Raw genomic sequence first — 18,875 nt, forward strand, 5'->3', positions numbered from 1 at the left:
GTTCCCCTCTGCTAATACAGTTCACTTGAAGACATAGTTTGGGTTATTTTCACTGTAAGATGAATCTCAGGAAAAAATAAGAATCTCAGTCTCCATGAGACTGAGAAGTCAGTCATGCTTAGTCCTTTAATATAGAAATCTTGCTTTTTACCCCGGCTTTGGGCTTCTGTCTCAGATGGGTATCTGCAAACATAGGCTGTTCATTTTCTAAAGGGCTCTAGGCCTCAGTGCTGGTACTGTAGACCTTTTCTTACCTGTGTTTGGGCACAAAACATCTTTAAGATGATATAAGTAGCTTCAAATTTTTACACATACAGTACAGTTTCATACTGAAGGTCATGCTGAAGCTCAAAACATAAAAATCATCCACTCACTCCTACGTCCATCTTTATTCAATAAAAAGAACTTTGGGAGCCAAAACATTTTTTTTTTAAAGGTGAGCTCTTTTTGAAGAAAAGGTCTCTAATGGATCAGTGGGAGAAGGGGGTTGGCTATTCCCATATCCAAGGATACTCGAAAACTATCACTTCAGGTAGCTTCTCACCCATGGTTATGGTGGAAGATAAAAATATGCAGAAAAGATAAGAGAGTTGACTCCATATCTGTTTTTTGAAGGAAAACCATCAGTAATTTCTAGATTTATTTCCCTTGTAATGTGCACATACACAAATGATCAAAAAATATTTTTAGAGCTGTACTGCCTACTTGAAAATAAATGACAACTATACACATAGGATTATGTTTTCCTTATTTGTCTTTTATTATGGAACAGTCAGCAAAAAAGCAGATGTATATTAGGGGCATGTGGGGTGGCAAGAATAAAACAGGTCTAAAGAGCTCTGGTCAGGTGCAGGGAATAGTAGAAATACAGGTCAGGAGTCGCAAATGAATGGGTGGAAGTAAGGGATTCTTGGCCTTCACTGCACACTGCAGTTTCCACGGGAACTTTCAAAAATGAAACCAGAAACAAACAAAAAGGGACAGATGTCCAGGTCTTAGCCAGACCAATTAAATTCAAATTTCTGATTGTAGGCTGTTGGCAAGGATGTAGAGAAATTGAAGCCCTCATTCGTTGATGGTGGTAATGTAAAACAGTACAATCACTAAGGAAAACAGTTTGGCAGCTCCTCAGAAAGTTAAAAATAGTTTTCATGCAGCAATTCCACTCCTAGGTATGCACTCAAGAGAAATGAAAACATATGTCCACACACAAACCTGGGCGTGACTGTTCATTGTACTATTCACTAGAGCCAAAAAAGCAAAAACATCTGATGAGTAGATTTTTTAAAAAGAGCATCTACAGATGATGGGATATTATTCAGCCTTGAAGAGTAATAAAATCTTGACAACCTGCTATTATATGGATGAACCCTGAATACATTATGCTAAGTGAAAGAAGCCAGCCACAAAAACCACATATTGTGTGATTCCATTCATGTGAAATGTCCACATGAGGCAGAAAGTAGATTAATGTTTTCCAGGGACTGTGGGAGAGGGACAAATATGAAGTGACTATTAATGGGTATGATTTTTCTTTTTAGAATGATGAGAATGTTCTGGAATATGGTAATGTGACAATTTCACGATTTTAGTAATCTGAAATCATTGAAGCGTACACTTTAAAAAAGTGATTTTTATAATAAGTGAATTGTATTTCAATTTTTTAAAGTCTTAACTGAAAAAAAATCTGGCAATGGGGTATGGGTCTTTAAGTTCCTGAGATGATTTTTAAAAAAATATCCTTTTAGTTGTCAATGGACCTTTATTTTATTTATTTTTATGTGTGGTGCTGAAAATCAAACCCAGTCTCTCACACATGCTAGGCAAGCACTCTACCACTGAGCCACCACCCCAGCCTTCCTGATATGATGTTTTTAATATAAAATGTGGAATATCTTTTGAAAATTAGATTTAAACATTGACTAGTGTGTAGCTTAAAGTTGTTATCATGAACTTCTCACCAACTATGAAATAAAACATAAAATGAGGCTTTGAATGATCTGGTCCCTACCCATTTTTAGAAGTTACTTCCCCTCCTCTCTGCTCTGACTATAGCCCCACACTCCATTCCTCTAAGACCTTGAGCCTGCTTCTTTCCTGAAACTTGATATTGCCCCCACCTAGAACCTTTTGCCCCCAGATACTTATATAGAGCAGGCTCCTCATTTTACAACTCTGAGAACAAATGTTAGGCTCCCTTTCCTGAATCAGTGCTCCCTCTCCATCCCAGTCACTACTAATTCGTGTATCCTAAATATTTCCTTTTGAGTTACAGTGGAAAATAGTTTTTGCTTGTTGACTAGTTTGTTGGTGTCCATGAGAATAGAAGTCTGGTCTGTCATGTTTAACACTAGAATAGTGTGTAGAATCTGACAAGCGTTTAATAAATATTTGTTGAATGAATAAATAGGTGACAGCATTTAATAAGGAAAGAGTATTGGAGTGTAGGAGATATGGAGAGGTCCCACAGATGTTCATCCCTAAACATCTTTGTGGTATAGGGGAAGGAAACAGTGAAAATGAGGTTACATATGCAAAACAAGTGACAGTGCAAAGAAAAGAAAAATGACTGGGAAGAGGGGAGAAAGAGAGGTAACCCACGAAGTGAGATCTTGAAAAGGTTCTTGCATTTTCAAATTTCTATGTGTTTCATGTTTATTAATAGCTGAAGTTCTGGATTTTCTTGGACTTGTTAACAGCTGACATTTTTTCTTAATGACACTATATGTGGATGACTTAATATACTTTATTAGATTTCTTTGTATAAAGAAGTTAGTGGTACACTTGCTTAAATCCTAAAATACTTCAGATTTTTTTTTTTTTTTTTTTTGTCATCTTCTTGGGATTTTCTGACACTGTGCTCTGGAATTTTTGACAGGCAGGTTAAGAATGTTTCGTAAATCACAGACTTTAATGTATGTCTCCAACCATTCACTGATGTGCCTTGTTTATTTTCTAAGTCATTGATAAATTATGTTTGGGAGCCTGGCCAGCTCGGTGTGCTGTTCCAGGCAGAGGACAGGTCACTTTTCCTGTTAAGGTTAATCTTGGAATCCATTAGCCAGCAGATTTTCAAGTTCATTTACATTCTTGGTTAACAATTGAATTAGCCCCCACTTTTTCAATGAATTGAAATGAAGACTTATTCTCCAGTATGTGGGACTCTGGCTTCCTCTGATGTCCACCAAAGAGGCCCGTGCCTTCCAGGGCAGGTGTAACGTGCTTGTCATTTGCTAAGTCATGCTGGGGTATAAAAATATCAGATTATATATTTTTTTTGCAATGAGCTTTAACATCCACAGCCATAATGTAATGACATCTTTATTTTTCTACTTAAAAGGAAATATACATTTTTCATTCTTTTAACCAAAAGAATAGTACTTCTTTTTTTTTTTTTTTTTTTATCATGTCTGGCTTCCTGGTTGCCTAGGAGACATTAGTGTTCATGGCAGATTGCTTTAGCTAGGACATTTAGAAAAGTCATTTCCCCCTATATTGTATTCCTAAGTAATGACAGACTTTTATTAGAGATTTGGAGAATTACAGAATGCCCAGTGCTGACTAAAGTTATGAGGAATGGGCCTTTTCTATACAGTTCTGTTGATTATAAATTATTAGAAACATTTCCTGAGAGATATTTAGCAGTTCATATCAATAGCTTTGAAGGTTCGGTATCCTTGGAACACAGTAATTCTTAAATATAGGAATTGAGGAGAGAGAAATAATCTGAGAAATACATGAATACCTTTCCCATGTGGTTGTCAGGAAAATAAAGGTGGATATAATATATGGATTGCTTAGGGATGAAAATAATGAGCAACATTAACTGTCACTTCTGTTAATCAATTGATGCTGCTTTTTCATATAATTTTATTTGTATTTTTGGAGTCAAACCCAGGGCCTCATAGCATGCCAAGCAATGCTATACCACTGAGCTACATAATCAGGTCTCCAGATCCTACTTTTTAAACTAATACTGTCAACCTCTGATATGGTAGTCCCTGTTGGCAATACAATGCCAAATACATGATTTTTTAAATCTTTATTTAAATATTACACAATATTTTAACACTGTACCAAGTGTTTATCAATTTATGTATTAGCTGACACCAACAATTATTTATTGAAGAAAAGTTGGCATTCCTTGTTTCCAGGGTAAAATACACCAGCATGTTGGCCACAGTGATCAAATACTCATGAGGTGCCTAATGTTTGTCCTTGAGAAGATGGTACTATTGTTGTGCCTATTTACAGACTCAGAAACCCTAAGGAACTTGCCCATGTTTATAACTAATTGAGAAAGAAGATAGATTTTGCACTCAAATCTGTCTAACCCTGGTGCCATGTTACCCTGGTTCTTGGAGAGGTTTGACAGAGTCAGGGCATGAGGGAGCCTAAGAATGTGGTCTTTTAGATTTTGATAAACATAGTTTTGTAACTGGTGCTCTGGTGATGTGATTCTCAAACACTAACATGCATTGACAAAGCAAGTCTGGGCTCTTGCCTGGGAGTCTGCATTTCTTAATGCTCAGGTGATGTAGATGCTACTAGTCAGCAGATCACATTTTGAGCAGCAGAATACTCTATGCTTTTTGAAAATATATAGTCTCTTAATTTGTTCCAAAGAAGTCATTTGATACAAGGAAAAAGGAAGAGATTAACCATAAAATAGGAAGGAAAGGATTCCTGGTAGTCTGTTGGTTAGAATTTGAATCCACATGAATTTGTCCATGTATATGTGCATTTTACTGAAAGTCCTCAATTTTTCAAGTTAAGGTTACTGGTTTCTGAGGGGGCTTCACATTCTCAAAAAACAATTCATATTTAAAATTTTGTACTCAATGAAATAATTTGAACATAATAGGGAAAGGTTTATATTTTGAGTCATTTATTGACCTTCTTATAACAGGACTGCTATGTAACTTTAGCACCAAGGTAGCTCCTAAAATGACAGAGTGATCTTTATTTTCTCAAATTAGGGTGCCTGAAATCAACTGGGGTTATGAAGTCTTAAGTTCTCAAGTTAAAAAAAAAAATTCTTTAAATAGCATCCCCTCTAAAGAGCCAGGAAACCCCCTAAGGTTCAAAGCACATTTGAACAGGCCACTTGACCTACTGGACTTGCCTGACATTTCTAAAATAATAAGGCTAGATCTAAGTGACATCATAGGGCTTTTTCTGGTCAAAATTTCTAGAGTTTGGCTTTTCTTTCTTTTTAAACAAGTTTTGAAGCATTTCACATTTATTTTAGTTGAACATTAGCATAACATTTGAAAGCAAACCAGGAAGAAACCTGGTCTACTCTAAATTGAGCTATTGTCATCTCCTGTTGTTAATGGTTTGGAAATTTTACAATTTGGGGACTGCATTTGCTTCTGTGGCCATTGAACCTTATCCTACTACAAGGTAGGCAGCCTATCTAGCCCTATCAGAAAATGACTGATCAAATCCACTGAGTCACAAAATTAAATGTGAATTGTAGAGACCTTTCCATTATCTCCTTTCTATTCAATAAATGTGGACGATGAAGTTGTAAAAATATTGTAATGCTACCACCTGGTAAGAATTACAGGCGATAGGCAGAGGCAAGCTATAAGTGGTGGAGGTTACAATAGGTTCTGTGTAGGAGGTAGAAGGAGGGTACCTTTGTAGCATGAGAAGATAGGGGATTTATTAAATATCTTGAAGTCTCATTGTTTTCATTCTAAATAAATTAAGCTATTACCAAGGAAATCCAAGAAAAAATAGGCTAGAAATATAAGACCTTTGTTTTCCTTAGTATTCTGACTTGTTTTTGTTTGTAAAAAATATATACATATGACTGCTCATCATTTTGCGTGTGAATTGAGTTCCTTATATTACTTTCTTGGCTAACACTAATAAATCTAAAGGCCTAAACTTCAATTGAGGTTCTAACTCAGTTCTTGATTCCTGGATTCTAGAAGTTGTGATCTTGAATTCTAGAAGCTGTGATCTCCAGAAGTTTTCTGGAGATGATCTTCCCTTGAAAATTCAATAGAATACTGGTACATCTAGCTTTTTTGTTTGATAGGAAAGATTCAGCAAGTTTATTTTAACCTTAAAAAATTGCTTTTTGCCATTTTCATTTAAGAGGAAAGCATTTAATATTTATCTCTGTTTTGCAGACAGTTTCAGATCCTGGAGAAGCATGAATCTTCCCATCACACAATCTTGATTCTTACCCTTTTCCTTAGTTCTGTACTTTTTTTACAGGCTTTGGAAATTTTTTTCTTCTCCTCTTGAGGAAATTAAAACTTAAGGAAAGAGGTCTGCTAGCTCCACAAACATTTAGCAGAACATTACCAAAATTAAGGAAGTAGAGAGAATTGAAAACAGCGCTTAGGGAGCCTACATCATGTAGCAGACAAAGTGAGACGTACTTTAAAATGCTGTCATCTCCATTTTTCAGATGCGATATCTAAGAGTAAGAAGTTCGATATATGCAGAAGGTCAGGATAGGAGTGACAGGGCTGAAACTCAAGGGTAGGTGCTTTGAACTCTGGCTCCACCTCTTAATTGCTTCCTTCCCAACAAAGAGTATTTTGAAGCATGTGACTAGCAAAGGAGAAGGAAAAGCAAAGAGATCAGAAAGCAGTCAACATTTTAACTCCTAAATGAGAAGGAATGTAATAGAAATATAAGTTTGTTGGTAAGAGTGATATATAAGGAGGAGGGCAATATAGAGTAGGGTAGCCTGGGATAGAGGGAAAATTGAAAGTAAGCTCAAAATACAATGTCAGAGATCTGGGAGCAGTGGTGCACACCTGTAATTGCAGTGGTTTGGGAGGCTGAGGAAGAAGGCTCTTCAATTCAAAGTCAGCCTCAACAACAGCAAGGTGCTAAGCAACTCGGTGAGACCCTGTCTCTATATAAAATATAAAATAGGACTGTGGCTCAGTGGTAGAGTGCCCCTGAGTTCAATTCCTGGTACCCCACCCACTGGAAAAAAAATACAATGTCAGGAACTAACTCAGTTGATAAATGAGTAGCACAATTTTGGACTGAGGCTCTCTCCAAAAAGGCATCAGGAAGAAATAGAGACATGAGAAGACTGACATGAGAGTTAAGAAATAGAATGAATGGCAATGTCAAGTAGAATCCTTGGCAGGCAAAGAAGTTAACTGAGGTCAGAGAGTATTTGAAGAAAAAAAATGAATAAGCATATAGAAAATGCCATGAAAATCAAACTCCTCGTGTGGAAATGAACTTATAGTAAAGTTAGTCTATAGTGGCTTGAATAGCATCCCTCAATAAGGAAACTTCAAGCATGACCTTTTTTTGGAAATAAGATCTTTGAATATGTAATTAAAGTTAAGACAAGATCATACTCGTTAAAGTGGGCCCTAAATTGATTGATTTGTATTTGCATACAGGAGAAGACATATAAAGAAGGCCACATGATGCTCAGGGGAAGTAGGGACAGCTATTAAGGTGATGTGACTACATGCCAAGGAACACTAAGGATTGTTGACAATCACAAGAAGCTAGGAAGAAGCAAGATTTCTGCACTAGAGACTTTAGAGGGATCATAGATTTGTTAGGATCTTCTCAGGAAACTAATATGTAGTCCTCACTTAGACCTTAGCAAATGTGTAAGAATTTTGAGGTTAAAAACTGGAACATCCTATGGTGAACAGGAATCGGGTTGTCCTTGGACTTTTCTATATAGCCATACCAGAATGCAAGAAGGCAAAGGAATAATATAATTTAAAAGTGCTGAGACTAGCAAATTTTGGGCTTAGAATATCATGAATAGTTACTTATTTAAATGGAGGGGTAAAATAAAAATATCCTGATAAAATCTCAGTTTGCCACATGTATACCCTATAGGAAAGTAATTTTGGAGAATGTATTATAGCAATAATAAATGATGTTAATCCAGGAGGAAGGAATGGAAAGTAGGAAATCAGAGGAAATATAGAATTTAGTGATTTTTGTGCAAAAACACAATACCAACTTTAGTTTCTAGGTGCATGATGGAGTAATGAGAAAATTTTCTAGTAAAAATAACTTTATATGAGGTGAATGTTCATTCAAAGGTATAGCTGAACTTTGAAGAAAACAGGGAACTAAGAATCAAAGAGGAAGCTAAGATTCAAAACAGGCAATGATGTTGGAGCTCAAAGTTTACTAGAGAGAGTGGGAATAAGGGTGTTAAAAAGCATGTAAATAGTTACTTGAAATTAGAACTTGGTATTATTTGATCATGCCAGAAATAAGGACCTGAGGAAGATGGAGTATGATATCTGACAGAGATCAGAGGTGGTAAGAGTATGTTAAGGACATTGATACTAATGGGGAAATTCAGCATGAGAGTAACTGTTACTGAAACAAAATAGAGTGTAATTTTCATAACAATGGAAAATTTTCCTGATTTAACTATGAAAGGTAGTAAAGAGAAGAAGTAAAATAAAAAGATGAAGATGTTTGAAATAAACAATTGGCATAAATATAGATGGGTTAAACTTATAGAATGTATTCTCTAATATAGAAAACAAGGTCCTGATATTTATATAAAAAATTACACAGATTGAAGAGGTAATGGAAAAAGTCATTCTTGTCACATGCACACAAAAAAGGAACAATAAATGAAAGGGATAAAACAAGCAGGAATATCTACATGTCTATTAAAGAATAGCTTCAATATAGAGGAAACAGCAATTTATGGCATTTGCCTTTGGTTTAGCAACTATAGTTAGAAATGTACCTGTTCTCAGAAACTGGTGAAGCAATGGACAAAAAGTAAGCAGAGATAGTTTTGGATAACAATGACTTTGATCTGTGTACATAGAATTGATTCAACAAAAAGAAGAATTCCTTTTATTTTGGAGGGGATGCAGTTTAGGCACAAGTTTCATTTTCTAATGGGTCAGGAAGGAAGCCTTGAATGCTAAGAACCAAGAGTATAAAGGTTCCTTTCTCTAACTACAGTGCTATAAAGTCAGACATTATTAACGAAAAGATAGCAAAAACATTACATATGTCTGAAAATGAAAAGGCATACTATGAACTAACCCTCAGGTTAAATAGGAAATGATAACAAGAATAGCAAAATTTCAGAGCTGAATGATAATAAAAGCACAGTAGGTGAAAGAGCTAATGGAATACTTTGAAGGCAATATATGGCTTTTGTTAGTCAAGAGAAAATCACAAAGTTAGAAACCCCATAAGCTCAACGTTTGACTCAAGTAACCAGAAAAACTGCAGCATAGTAAATCTGAAGAAATGGGAATGGAAAAAGAATCAGAAGAAAGAAATAAAGTGCAGAAAACCAGTCATGATATAACAATAATTTAAAAGTGAAAAAACTGAAGTTGATTCTTTGAAAAATTTGATGTTAGATGTAGCCTTGACAGGTGAAGAAAAAATAATTACATATATTGTGATAAAATACAAAATAGTTAAAAATAATGATCTATAATTGTTTTTTGATTAAAGTGTGAATTTTTATCTATAAAAATTTAACTTTGTGTGAAAGGATATATGGATAAGAAATTGATCCAGGAAAGAACACTTGAGTAGATCAGAAAACATAATAAATCATAATGATCATCAAAAGTTAGTCCTCCCTGTAAGAGGAAAAGGGTTACAGTTTTACAAGTGAGTTCTGCTTAACTTGCAAGAAACAGAAAATACTCCTTTATAAAAATTTCTTTTAGCACAAAAAATGAACCGGTTAAGTTTGGTTTTAATAAACAAGGTAAGTTGAGGCTTGAAAAAAATGTTGGCCAACTTCACTTATGACATTGAGGGATACTAAATATTAAATAAAACTTGGTGACTGAGTCAAACATAAATGTGAAAGGATAGCACAATATTTCAAAAAAATCTGTAATGTCATTTTCCATATTCATGGCAAAGAAGAAGCGTTGCATCTTCATTGATATAAAACATGTATTAAGGTTTTTTTATAAATGTAATCAATCCTTATCAAATTTAAAATACAAGGGATTTTTAAGTTTGATAAAGGCTTTCTACTAAAAACCTATAACAGGGACAAGACAAGGATGACTCTGTTGCTTTTACTTCTCAACACATTACCAGATACCTAACCATGGCAATAGACAAAGAGAGAAACAAAAAGAATTGAAATGAGAGAGAACACTGTCATTACCTCTACGTGAAATCATTTATATAGAAAATCAAAGAGAATCAGCAGAAACTATTAGCAACAATACAAGAGTTCAGCTTGGTTGCTAGCTGTAAGAGCAACACATAAAAATCAATAGCTTTCCTCTGTGTTGGGAGTAACCAATTATGAACTATGACAATAAGATACCATTTATAATAGTGACATAAACTAAGCTATCTAGGAATAAATCTAAGATAGAATGCATAAAACATGTAAGGAAAATTTAAAACTCTATTACAAGAGTTTTATTATGATATTAAAGAACATAAATGCAGTGTTCATAAATGGCTTCATGGAATATTGTGAAGATGTCACATATTCCCTCCATTAAAATTTAAATCCGGTCCAACAAATAACCAAGAATTTTTTTTTGAAGGAGCAGAGTAAATTTCTGTAGGAGAATAAATCAAGAAAAATAAATTCTTTCTCCATAAGGTAAGCAGCAAATCTGTAACTAGAGTTAGCAAATACAGCCCACAATCAAATATAGTCTGCAACTGTTTTTGTAATTAAAGTTTTATTAGGATGCAGCACACCTATTCATTTAGATATTGCCAGTGACTGCTTTCATGCTGTGATGACAGAATTGAGTAGTTGAAGCACCAACTGCTGCATCTGTCCCTCTGCAGAAATAATTTAGTGACCTCTCTTCTACAGCATCTGGCATGGAATCAGACTAAAACAATCCAGACTCATTCCTATGTACATATAGGATGTAGTGTAGTCATTTCCACATATCAGTACAAAGAAAATTGACTCATAAAAGGAGAAACTGTTTTCATATTTCATATTATGAACAAAGTCCCATGTGAAATAAATAAATATCTGTTAAAAGTGAATAATATAAAAGTGATAAAAGAACATTCAAGAATATGTTTTGCTACCTACGCTGGACAAACTGATAAAGTGATGCATGCCTGTAATCCCAGTGATTCTGGAGGCAGAGGCAGAAGACTCTCAAGTTCAAGGCCAGCTTTGGCAATTTAGCAAGGCCTCAAAACCCTTCCTCCAAAAAAAAAAAAAAAAAAAAAAAAAAAAGACTGAGGATGTAGATCAGTGATAAAACATCATTGGGTTCAATCTCTAGTCCCTCTCGCCACACTGTTACCACCAAAAAAGGAATATATTTGGTAACCTTATGATAGAGAAGGATATGTTACATAAGACTCACAGAGCACAAAAGAAAAAAAAAAGAAAATGTGAATGCCCCAAAATGGATGCTTTTTGTTCAGTTGAGAGAATAGCAGAAAAATTAGCACATGATAAAAATATAATTGTCATGTTTAATAGGCAACAATCAATATTCAGAATATACAAGGGACTCTGAAAAAATCAGAAAGTAGAAGGGAGGAGAGTAATAAAAACAGAACAATTAGGGCTGGGGATATAACTCAGTGGTAGAGCACTTGCCTAACCTGTGAATATCACTGGGTTTATTCTTAAGAACTGCAAACAAGAAAAAAGAACAAATCGGTAGTTTGTACACACATTGCTATAAGAAACAAGCAAATTAAAAAGAAGAGACACCATTTGCCAATCAACCAGTAAAAGTGAGGAGAGCAGATACTATAATAGTGCTGATAAGAGTGTAGGAAAACAAATCTTCATGAATTGCTCTGGGAATACAAACTGGTGCATGTATTTTAGAAAACCTAAGTACATATATTACCTGAAACCCATAGTGGAAGTGTAGTATAGGTATCTAGGGAAATACACTTGCAGAAGGCAGTTAGTGGTGTTTGTGGTAAAAGACTAGTCCATGAGCTCTGTGGGGAGGGACCAGAAGTCCATGGTGGAATCCAGTGAGAAGCTGTAAGAGAGAAGGGGGCATTTATAGCAACATTGATAGTCTCTGAAAGAATGTTGAGAGAAAACAGAAGAATGGGATTTAAAATGTATGATTTGAAGAGCCTTGAATATATTTTGACATATGAAATATATGATTACAAACACATAAAGGGTTGTAAATAGTACATTAATTGCGAAAAAGTGAATCCTTTAATCAAGGGGGAGGGATGGTGCTGGGCATAGAGGATGAATGGGAGAGTGATAATAAGAGAAAAATAAAACTACCAGGGAGAGCCCATTATGGACTCTTGATAATAGAAGCTCATCAAATACAGCCTATGCTTAAGACTGTGCAAATGTCTGTAAAGGGAAATTCTAGGGACATAATTCTTTCTAGCATTGTTATATCCAGATGCTTAGACAATGTCATCAGATGTGGGTCTCTGTGTCTTGGCTCTGTTTGCCTCAGTGTTAGCTCTGATATGTTTAGGGAGATCTCTAGCTGTTTGAGTTCATGTTTAACCAATCTGGCAACTCAGCTGAAAAAGCTCTCTTTAATATTAGCAGTTATCATTGGGAAGATATCCTTGCCTTCAATGACTCATTTTGTGTCCCATGTCCTCTCCTGAAGCAGTGATATGCCAGAGAAGTGCCCATCCCTGGTACCTGGCAGTAGGAAGAGCTCCATCTGTAGACTAGGGTGAAGTATACCCCAAAGAAAATAAAAGTGATGTGGTTAGAACTCTAGAAAGTAGATTCTGGGGAGGCAAAGAACCACAGGGATTACCGGTTCTAGAACCAGTATTGTTCTGGAGTGGTTTGCACAATTTGCATGTTTCTTTTTAGAAAAACTGGAAGAAATAAAGAATGGTTAAACCCAAATATCTGAGGCACTGTGGCTTGAAGGATTCTTGTTTTATATGCCCCCAAGGAATAAATCCTCAACAAATGGGTGACTTGGTATTAAGAGTAACTAGTGAGGGAGTTAATTATCTTAGAAGGAATGTATAGCAAACATCCCATCTCTGGGATGTTTCAAGCATAAGCTAGCCAACTGCTTCGCAGAGATTCTGTAGGAAAGGACCCAAGGATAGGTTTGATAGTTAGGTTTCATTAGTGGTTCTCATTCATCTGAGCCTTATTAAAGTTCAGATCACAGGGCCCTTCTCCCAGATTCTTATGCAGTAGGTTTATGGTGATGGTACCTGAGAACTCCCACTTCTAGTAAGTTTCTGGATGATGTCAATTCTACTGTCAAAGGATCATATCTTGAGAACTATTGGGTTAGATGATTTTTTGACATCCTTATTCTTCATTTTTATGAGCTAGATGTATGTATGCTAAAAACCATTGTCTGTGCCATTGAGATATTTCCCCATTCCTAGTTCTTGAGCTGGAATGTGTCAAGTTCTGATTATATGGGTGCATCTGTAATAAATGACATTTGCATAGCTCTGTCTTTTTTGGTGTGTCACCTAGAATATTTGGCCAATTAAATTATGGGGCATTAGTCTGCTTTATAAAATAGCCTACCATTTTCTGACTTTATCCTTTTTTGTAATGTTCTGTTTTTTCATAGATTGATCTATGTTTGTCAGTTTTATAGTGGGCTATTACCAAATTTGAAAAATGAAGTAGTTTTCCAGAGATGGGGTGTCTTAGTCATTTAGAAAACGGCTGTCTCACATATAGGCATCACCTATTGGAGAAATCATTTCTTGGTGCTTTGTGGATTTATCTCGCTCTAATTGCCAAATGCTAACTCTCTTTAATTCCCTTTTGGGGACTTTTTTTTTTTTCTTTTAGCCAACAAAAGAAAGAAAGCAAAAAAAAAAAAGAAAGAAAGAAAGAAACAATTTGTATACCTTACTACATCCAGGCTCTGGGTAACCCAACCAGAAAGAAGTATTCTCGTCTCAAACTGCTTTGTTCCTTCATTCTTTTTAATTTCAGAAAATATGCTGGAATAGTTCTCTGGGAGTGCTTGTGTGTTTTGTAATTGTAGGCAAGGTCAGACAGTGTTTGTACAGGTTCAAAATTGCTTTTATATAAACAAAGATAAAAAACCATTTGAGAGAAGCATTTAAGAATTAGAAGGTTTGTAGTCAATATTTAACAATGAAAAATTTCAGCTTAGCAAAGATGACAAAAATGGTTGGGGTAAAAATAAGTACTTGACAAATTGGACTTGTTGGATTTGAGGTGGCAACCTGCAGAGCAGAAGGATTTAAGAGTGAATGGCTGTTTTGTCATCAGGTGCAAGCTTTGGCTTGAAAACACTCTCAAATCTAGGCAACATAGTAAGGACAATGGAGTGTTTAGGGAGGACTTACCTGGAATTCAACTGGGTGGATATTAAATGGCAGACAGTTTAAATGGCATCCTCTTTACAACCAAGAATCTTTAGTAATGGAATTTGCTTTCTTTAAAGTGGTACATGAACCGAATTTCTTATTTGACTTTTATTAATGTCCATTTTCTAAATTGTCTTCTTTCAGACCTCAAGTGTAAGGAAATGTCATTCAGATTTGGCCAGCATCTTATCAAGCCCTCTGTGGTCTTTCTCAAAACGGAGTTGTCCTTTGCTCTCGTGAATAGGAAACCGGTCGTACCAGGACGTATCCTTTTCTTGTAAGAGGGTGAAATAAAAAGGTATGCAACCACACGGATGCAGGCTTGGCCTTCAATGACTGTCCACCCAAGGTAAGTAAGGGATCCACCTCCCTCCCACTTTGGAGAGACCAGGTAAGATGTTATTCACGTTTCTTTGAATCCAGTTGGTGGCACCAGTAATATGCTTGATCAGTGTTGCAGAACTTGTGAGAAGAGTTGCTTAGCAACTGTGGCTTTGGAGGTGAATTTTTGCTTGACCTTTTCACTATCGTAGCTGGGTAAATAAATAGGTGTTTCTAAAATTGGTCCAATGAATACCATGGGCACTTCATGTTCGTTTTATCCATTGTGAATTTTAATGGTAGGTTAGAAATTGGATTGCAACTTTGTGATGTGGAATTAAGGGATTACTTGAGAATTTGAATCTTTGTTTCATTACCTCTTACAGGTCATTCAAATTGTGAGTTTTAATTAAATTCATACATGTATACATACTTAAGAAAATTGTTTTTCCTATTGTGATCAGAAACGGCATTTTCTCCTGGGAGAAGACCTGGCTTCTAGACCAATTTCTAGTGTTGCTGGTGGTAGAGTTGTTTTATTTCCTTTGAAGGACTTTTTTTTCCCCTGTGGACTACTAGGAGCTTTACTCTAGTTTGCAGTGGGAGTTGTAGGAATTGGTGAAACACTCAGGGAAGCTATTTTTATGTTGTTCAAAATATTGCTTGGGCTGAGGTTGTGGCTCAGTGGTAGAGCACTTGCCTAGCAGGTGTGGGGCACTGGGTTTGATCTCAGTACCACATCAAAATAAATCAATAAAATAGAGGTATTGTTTCCATCTACAACTAAAAGGTGTTTTTTTTTTTTAAAGTATTGCTTGTGATTGTGTACATGTGAATTTTATAGTGGCTGTTCAAAAATTGTTTTCTTTGTTATGCAGAGTATAATAAGAATCAAATGTCATATTTTAAGATAATATTTTCTGTACTAAGATGTGATTTGACTTGGAAATGAATGAATTCTGAAAGCCCAGATATGCCAAGATTTTTTTCAGTTATGATTTATATTATTATATATGTTCAAAGTACCTACCTTTATGAATAACCTTCCTTCCTAATCATTATAAGCCATTAAAAAAGGGACAGATAGAAAAACATGCAACAAAAGATAATTGTGTGGGGCTGGGGATGTGGCTCAAGTGGTAGCACGCTCGCCTGGCATGCGTGCGGCCCGGGTTCGATCCTCAGCACCACATACAAACAAAGATGGTGTGCCCGCCAAAAACTAAAAAATAAATATTAAAATAAATTCTCTAAAAAAAAAAAAAGATAATTGTGATTATATGATAGACTTCCGAATTCCCTGAATCCAAACTTTAATTAATTAAGTTTTGTGGATTTACAAAAATAATGATCAATCAATAAACTGGTAAATAATGTTATGTGAAGTCTCTTCTTATTGGTTTGTTTGAAAGAAGTGCCCAGTGTTTCTGAGGACAGGAACAATGACAGCCAGGACATTTCTGTGATCAGTGCACTCTGAAAGGCTATTTCACATCTACAGTGTTGAAAATGGTCTTGGGGCCAGTAGACAATATATTCAGAAGATTGTTTTTATGTGAAGATTTTGGAATTTTTTATTTCACTTTACCTTTATAAACTCTGTTTGGTTATAACTATGAGAAGCATCTTAATAAGATACTAATTTGCTTGCAGAAAGCCAGTCTTTTGTTCTGAGATTTGGGGGGAATTGAAGCTGTGGATAGCTCTGCTCGCTAACACTTCATAAAATGAATGGGAGAAGTCCAGAGTGGGCTTTTATCTTCCCCTGGCATTCTATCCAGCCTGCCCTCTAGCTCTTTGGTGAGGGTCATCTGGATTTTAGCAACTCCCTTTCTCTGGGCTCCTCCCATTTAGCCTCCACCCTGCTCTGAACCACAGCTCTAATCCTATTACTCTTCTGTTCCCTGGCTAGAAAATAAGTAATGAGTCTCTGTTTTTGTGAAGAAAAAGTCCTCACTTCTTGGCCTGGTTCTTAAAGTCTTTTATTGTCTAGAGCAAATTTCCCTTCTTTCTAGCTATTTCCTAAAAATGTGTTATACTTGACCATAGTTTCCTCTGCTACTCTTTACCTCTAGATTCTCCTTGCTTTTTTAAGTGAGGCGTGTTCATAATTATTCTTCCCTAATAGGTAAGATATATGGCTTCCTCATTGTGATGCTTGGTTCCTTGCTAACATGGTGATTAATTCAAAACTTTGCTATTCTGCCTCATGTCAGAACTGTGCATTCTTTTGTTTTTGCACAGAATTATTCCTTCCTGCGGGTAGGACCTATTCTTTTTTCTTTAATTTTTTTAGTTGTATATGGACTCAATGCCTTTATTTGTTTTATGTGATGCTAGGATCAAACCCAGTGCCTCACACCACTGAGCTACAACTCCAGCCCATAGGGACCTACTTTTGTACAACTCTTTTGTCTTAGCATCACAAAGTACAACAGTGACTGAATTCAAAGGGAAACTATGAACACCAGGAACATATTGTACTGTTTAGTTCATGGCATGGGAGAGTAAGGGTCTGCTAAGATCCCTTTTTCATATTCCCATGCCCAAAGCCCAGTCTTGTTATTTGATTTTTTTTTAGATTTATGATTTTTTTATTATTATGACCAAACCATATTTTCCAAACTTCATCCTTTGTCAGTTATAACTCTGTTTTTACAGTTATGTGTTCTCCATGTACTGAGTTAAGTGTAAAAGCAGTGAATTAATTGATGGCAGATAGGAAAAGATGCTTTTCCATTTCTCTCTGCATGTTAATTTGTCAGTGGACAAGTTTGTATTTTAAGGACAGTATTTTGGCATCTTCATGTAAAGTAGACCATTTCATCTTGTATTTTGGATTTTTTTTTTCTACTTAATGATATTTAGGCGACCTTTGGGGAGTGTGCCATTCATGAGAGACTTGGAAATGTTATTTATCTTTGAACTTGTGTCCTTGCTAACATTTTGCTATCCACTCCATTTCTCTTATGACTTTGCTCCCTGGCTTTTTTTTTTTTTTTAAATAGCTTTTGGAGTAGGAAAGGAACTGTCAGATCAGGGACCGAAGATATGCTTTTGAAATGAGACTGTTGTGTTTTTTTTTTTTTTTTTTTTTTTTTAATTCTAAAAAAAGCCACTTCAGTCCCTCCTGGTCCTCACCTAATGCAAACATTCTGTTCCTTGCCAACAGTGTTTAAAGCCCATTGAATATGCTTTGGCCTCTGTGATGCAACACTCTAGAAGAATATGTCAGAATTTCTTAATCCATTAATTTCTTGTTACTGGAAAATGCTTTTTCAGGGTTTCTTGGTGAGAGAACAGCATCATTTTGGAGAGGGCATCTCCAGGATTTTGCAGCGAATGCTGTGTTTGTGTATATTGCTGTACCCCAGCTATTGTTCATGGCTTAAATAAATTTGAACCATTGTGGTTCATACTATTCCTTACACCCCTCTTCCTGTACTACGCTGCATCTACCTTTCTCGAGTTGAGCATGAAAAGTGAATTTGAACATGAGTAGAATCCATTTGGGGACTGGGGCTTTTATTGTAAATAAAATGATTCATTTGTTATGTCCCGTAGTTTTCAGCAGACAGCGTATTGATCTTTGGATTGCTATTCAGAATGGCAAAAGGTGCTCTAACATAAGGGGGACATGGTAGCGTTTGCAGATGGATTGAATGTGGTGTGTCATGACAGAGACAAACCTTGCTGCTGGCTGTACTATATTAAACAAACCATTTGTCAACAGTTTATTGAATCAGTTATTAAAAAGAGCAGATTTTTCTAAACAGGGGCATCATACATAAAATGTTATCAGGGCCAAATATTGTTAGTATGATGCATGGAGGGCAAGCTTACAAAGTGCGTTTGTGAAGAATAAGATGAGGTAACTTAGAGGACATTTCTGCTGATGCATTAGAAACAGAGTTTGGGACAATGGAACCTGAGCTGGAAGAACCAACCTTAATAGATAAAAAAGAAAACTCTGACAAATGTCTCTTCATACAAAATTTTACCTTTGCAAATATGCAGTGAAATGTTTTCTATTTTCAGATCATTACTACATTTAGTATTCCTGAAATAAGTAAAAAACTAACAAAAATTACATCATTACTTAACAAGGATTCTTATGAAATAGATAAAAGTGCCCTTTCAGTCCTTCCATAAAAATCAGAAATATTTGTCACTTCCCGAGTGGATTGCAATCTTGTGAATTCCTTTAATTGTTCAGGAAACTGCAGTTATTAGTGATCTGATGATCTGTCATTTCTCAA

The 18,875-nt window shown here is 35.7% G+C and overlaps 1 protein-coding gene across 7 annotated transcripts in view; it reads left to right on the forward strand.

Annotated features, from left to right (window-relative positions):
- Positions 1-18,875, forward strand: part of Fhit (fragile histidine triad diadenosine triphosphatase) — a 1,398,971-nt gene that overhangs the window by 643,676 nt on the left and 736,420 nt on the right. For all 7 annotated transcript variants that reach the window (XM_076867894.1, XM_076867918.1, XM_076867902.1 and 4 more), the window contains one exon: positions 14,440-14,559. In XM_076867894.1, the coding sequence (XP_076724009.1) occupies positions 14,457-14,559 (103 nt within the window). In that variant the 5' untranslated portion in view covers positions 14,440-14,456. The remainder of the gene's footprint in view (positions 1-14,439; positions 14,560-18,875) is intronic.

The sequence above is a fragment of the Callospermophilus lateralis genome, chromosome 1, assembly GCF_048772815.1.
Source record: "Callospermophilus lateralis isolate mCalLat2 chromosome 1, mCalLat2.hap1, whole genome shotgun sequence".
Taxonomy (NCBI): Eukaryota; Metazoa; Chordata; class Mammalia; order Rodentia; family Sciuridae; genus Callospermophilus; species Callospermophilus lateralis.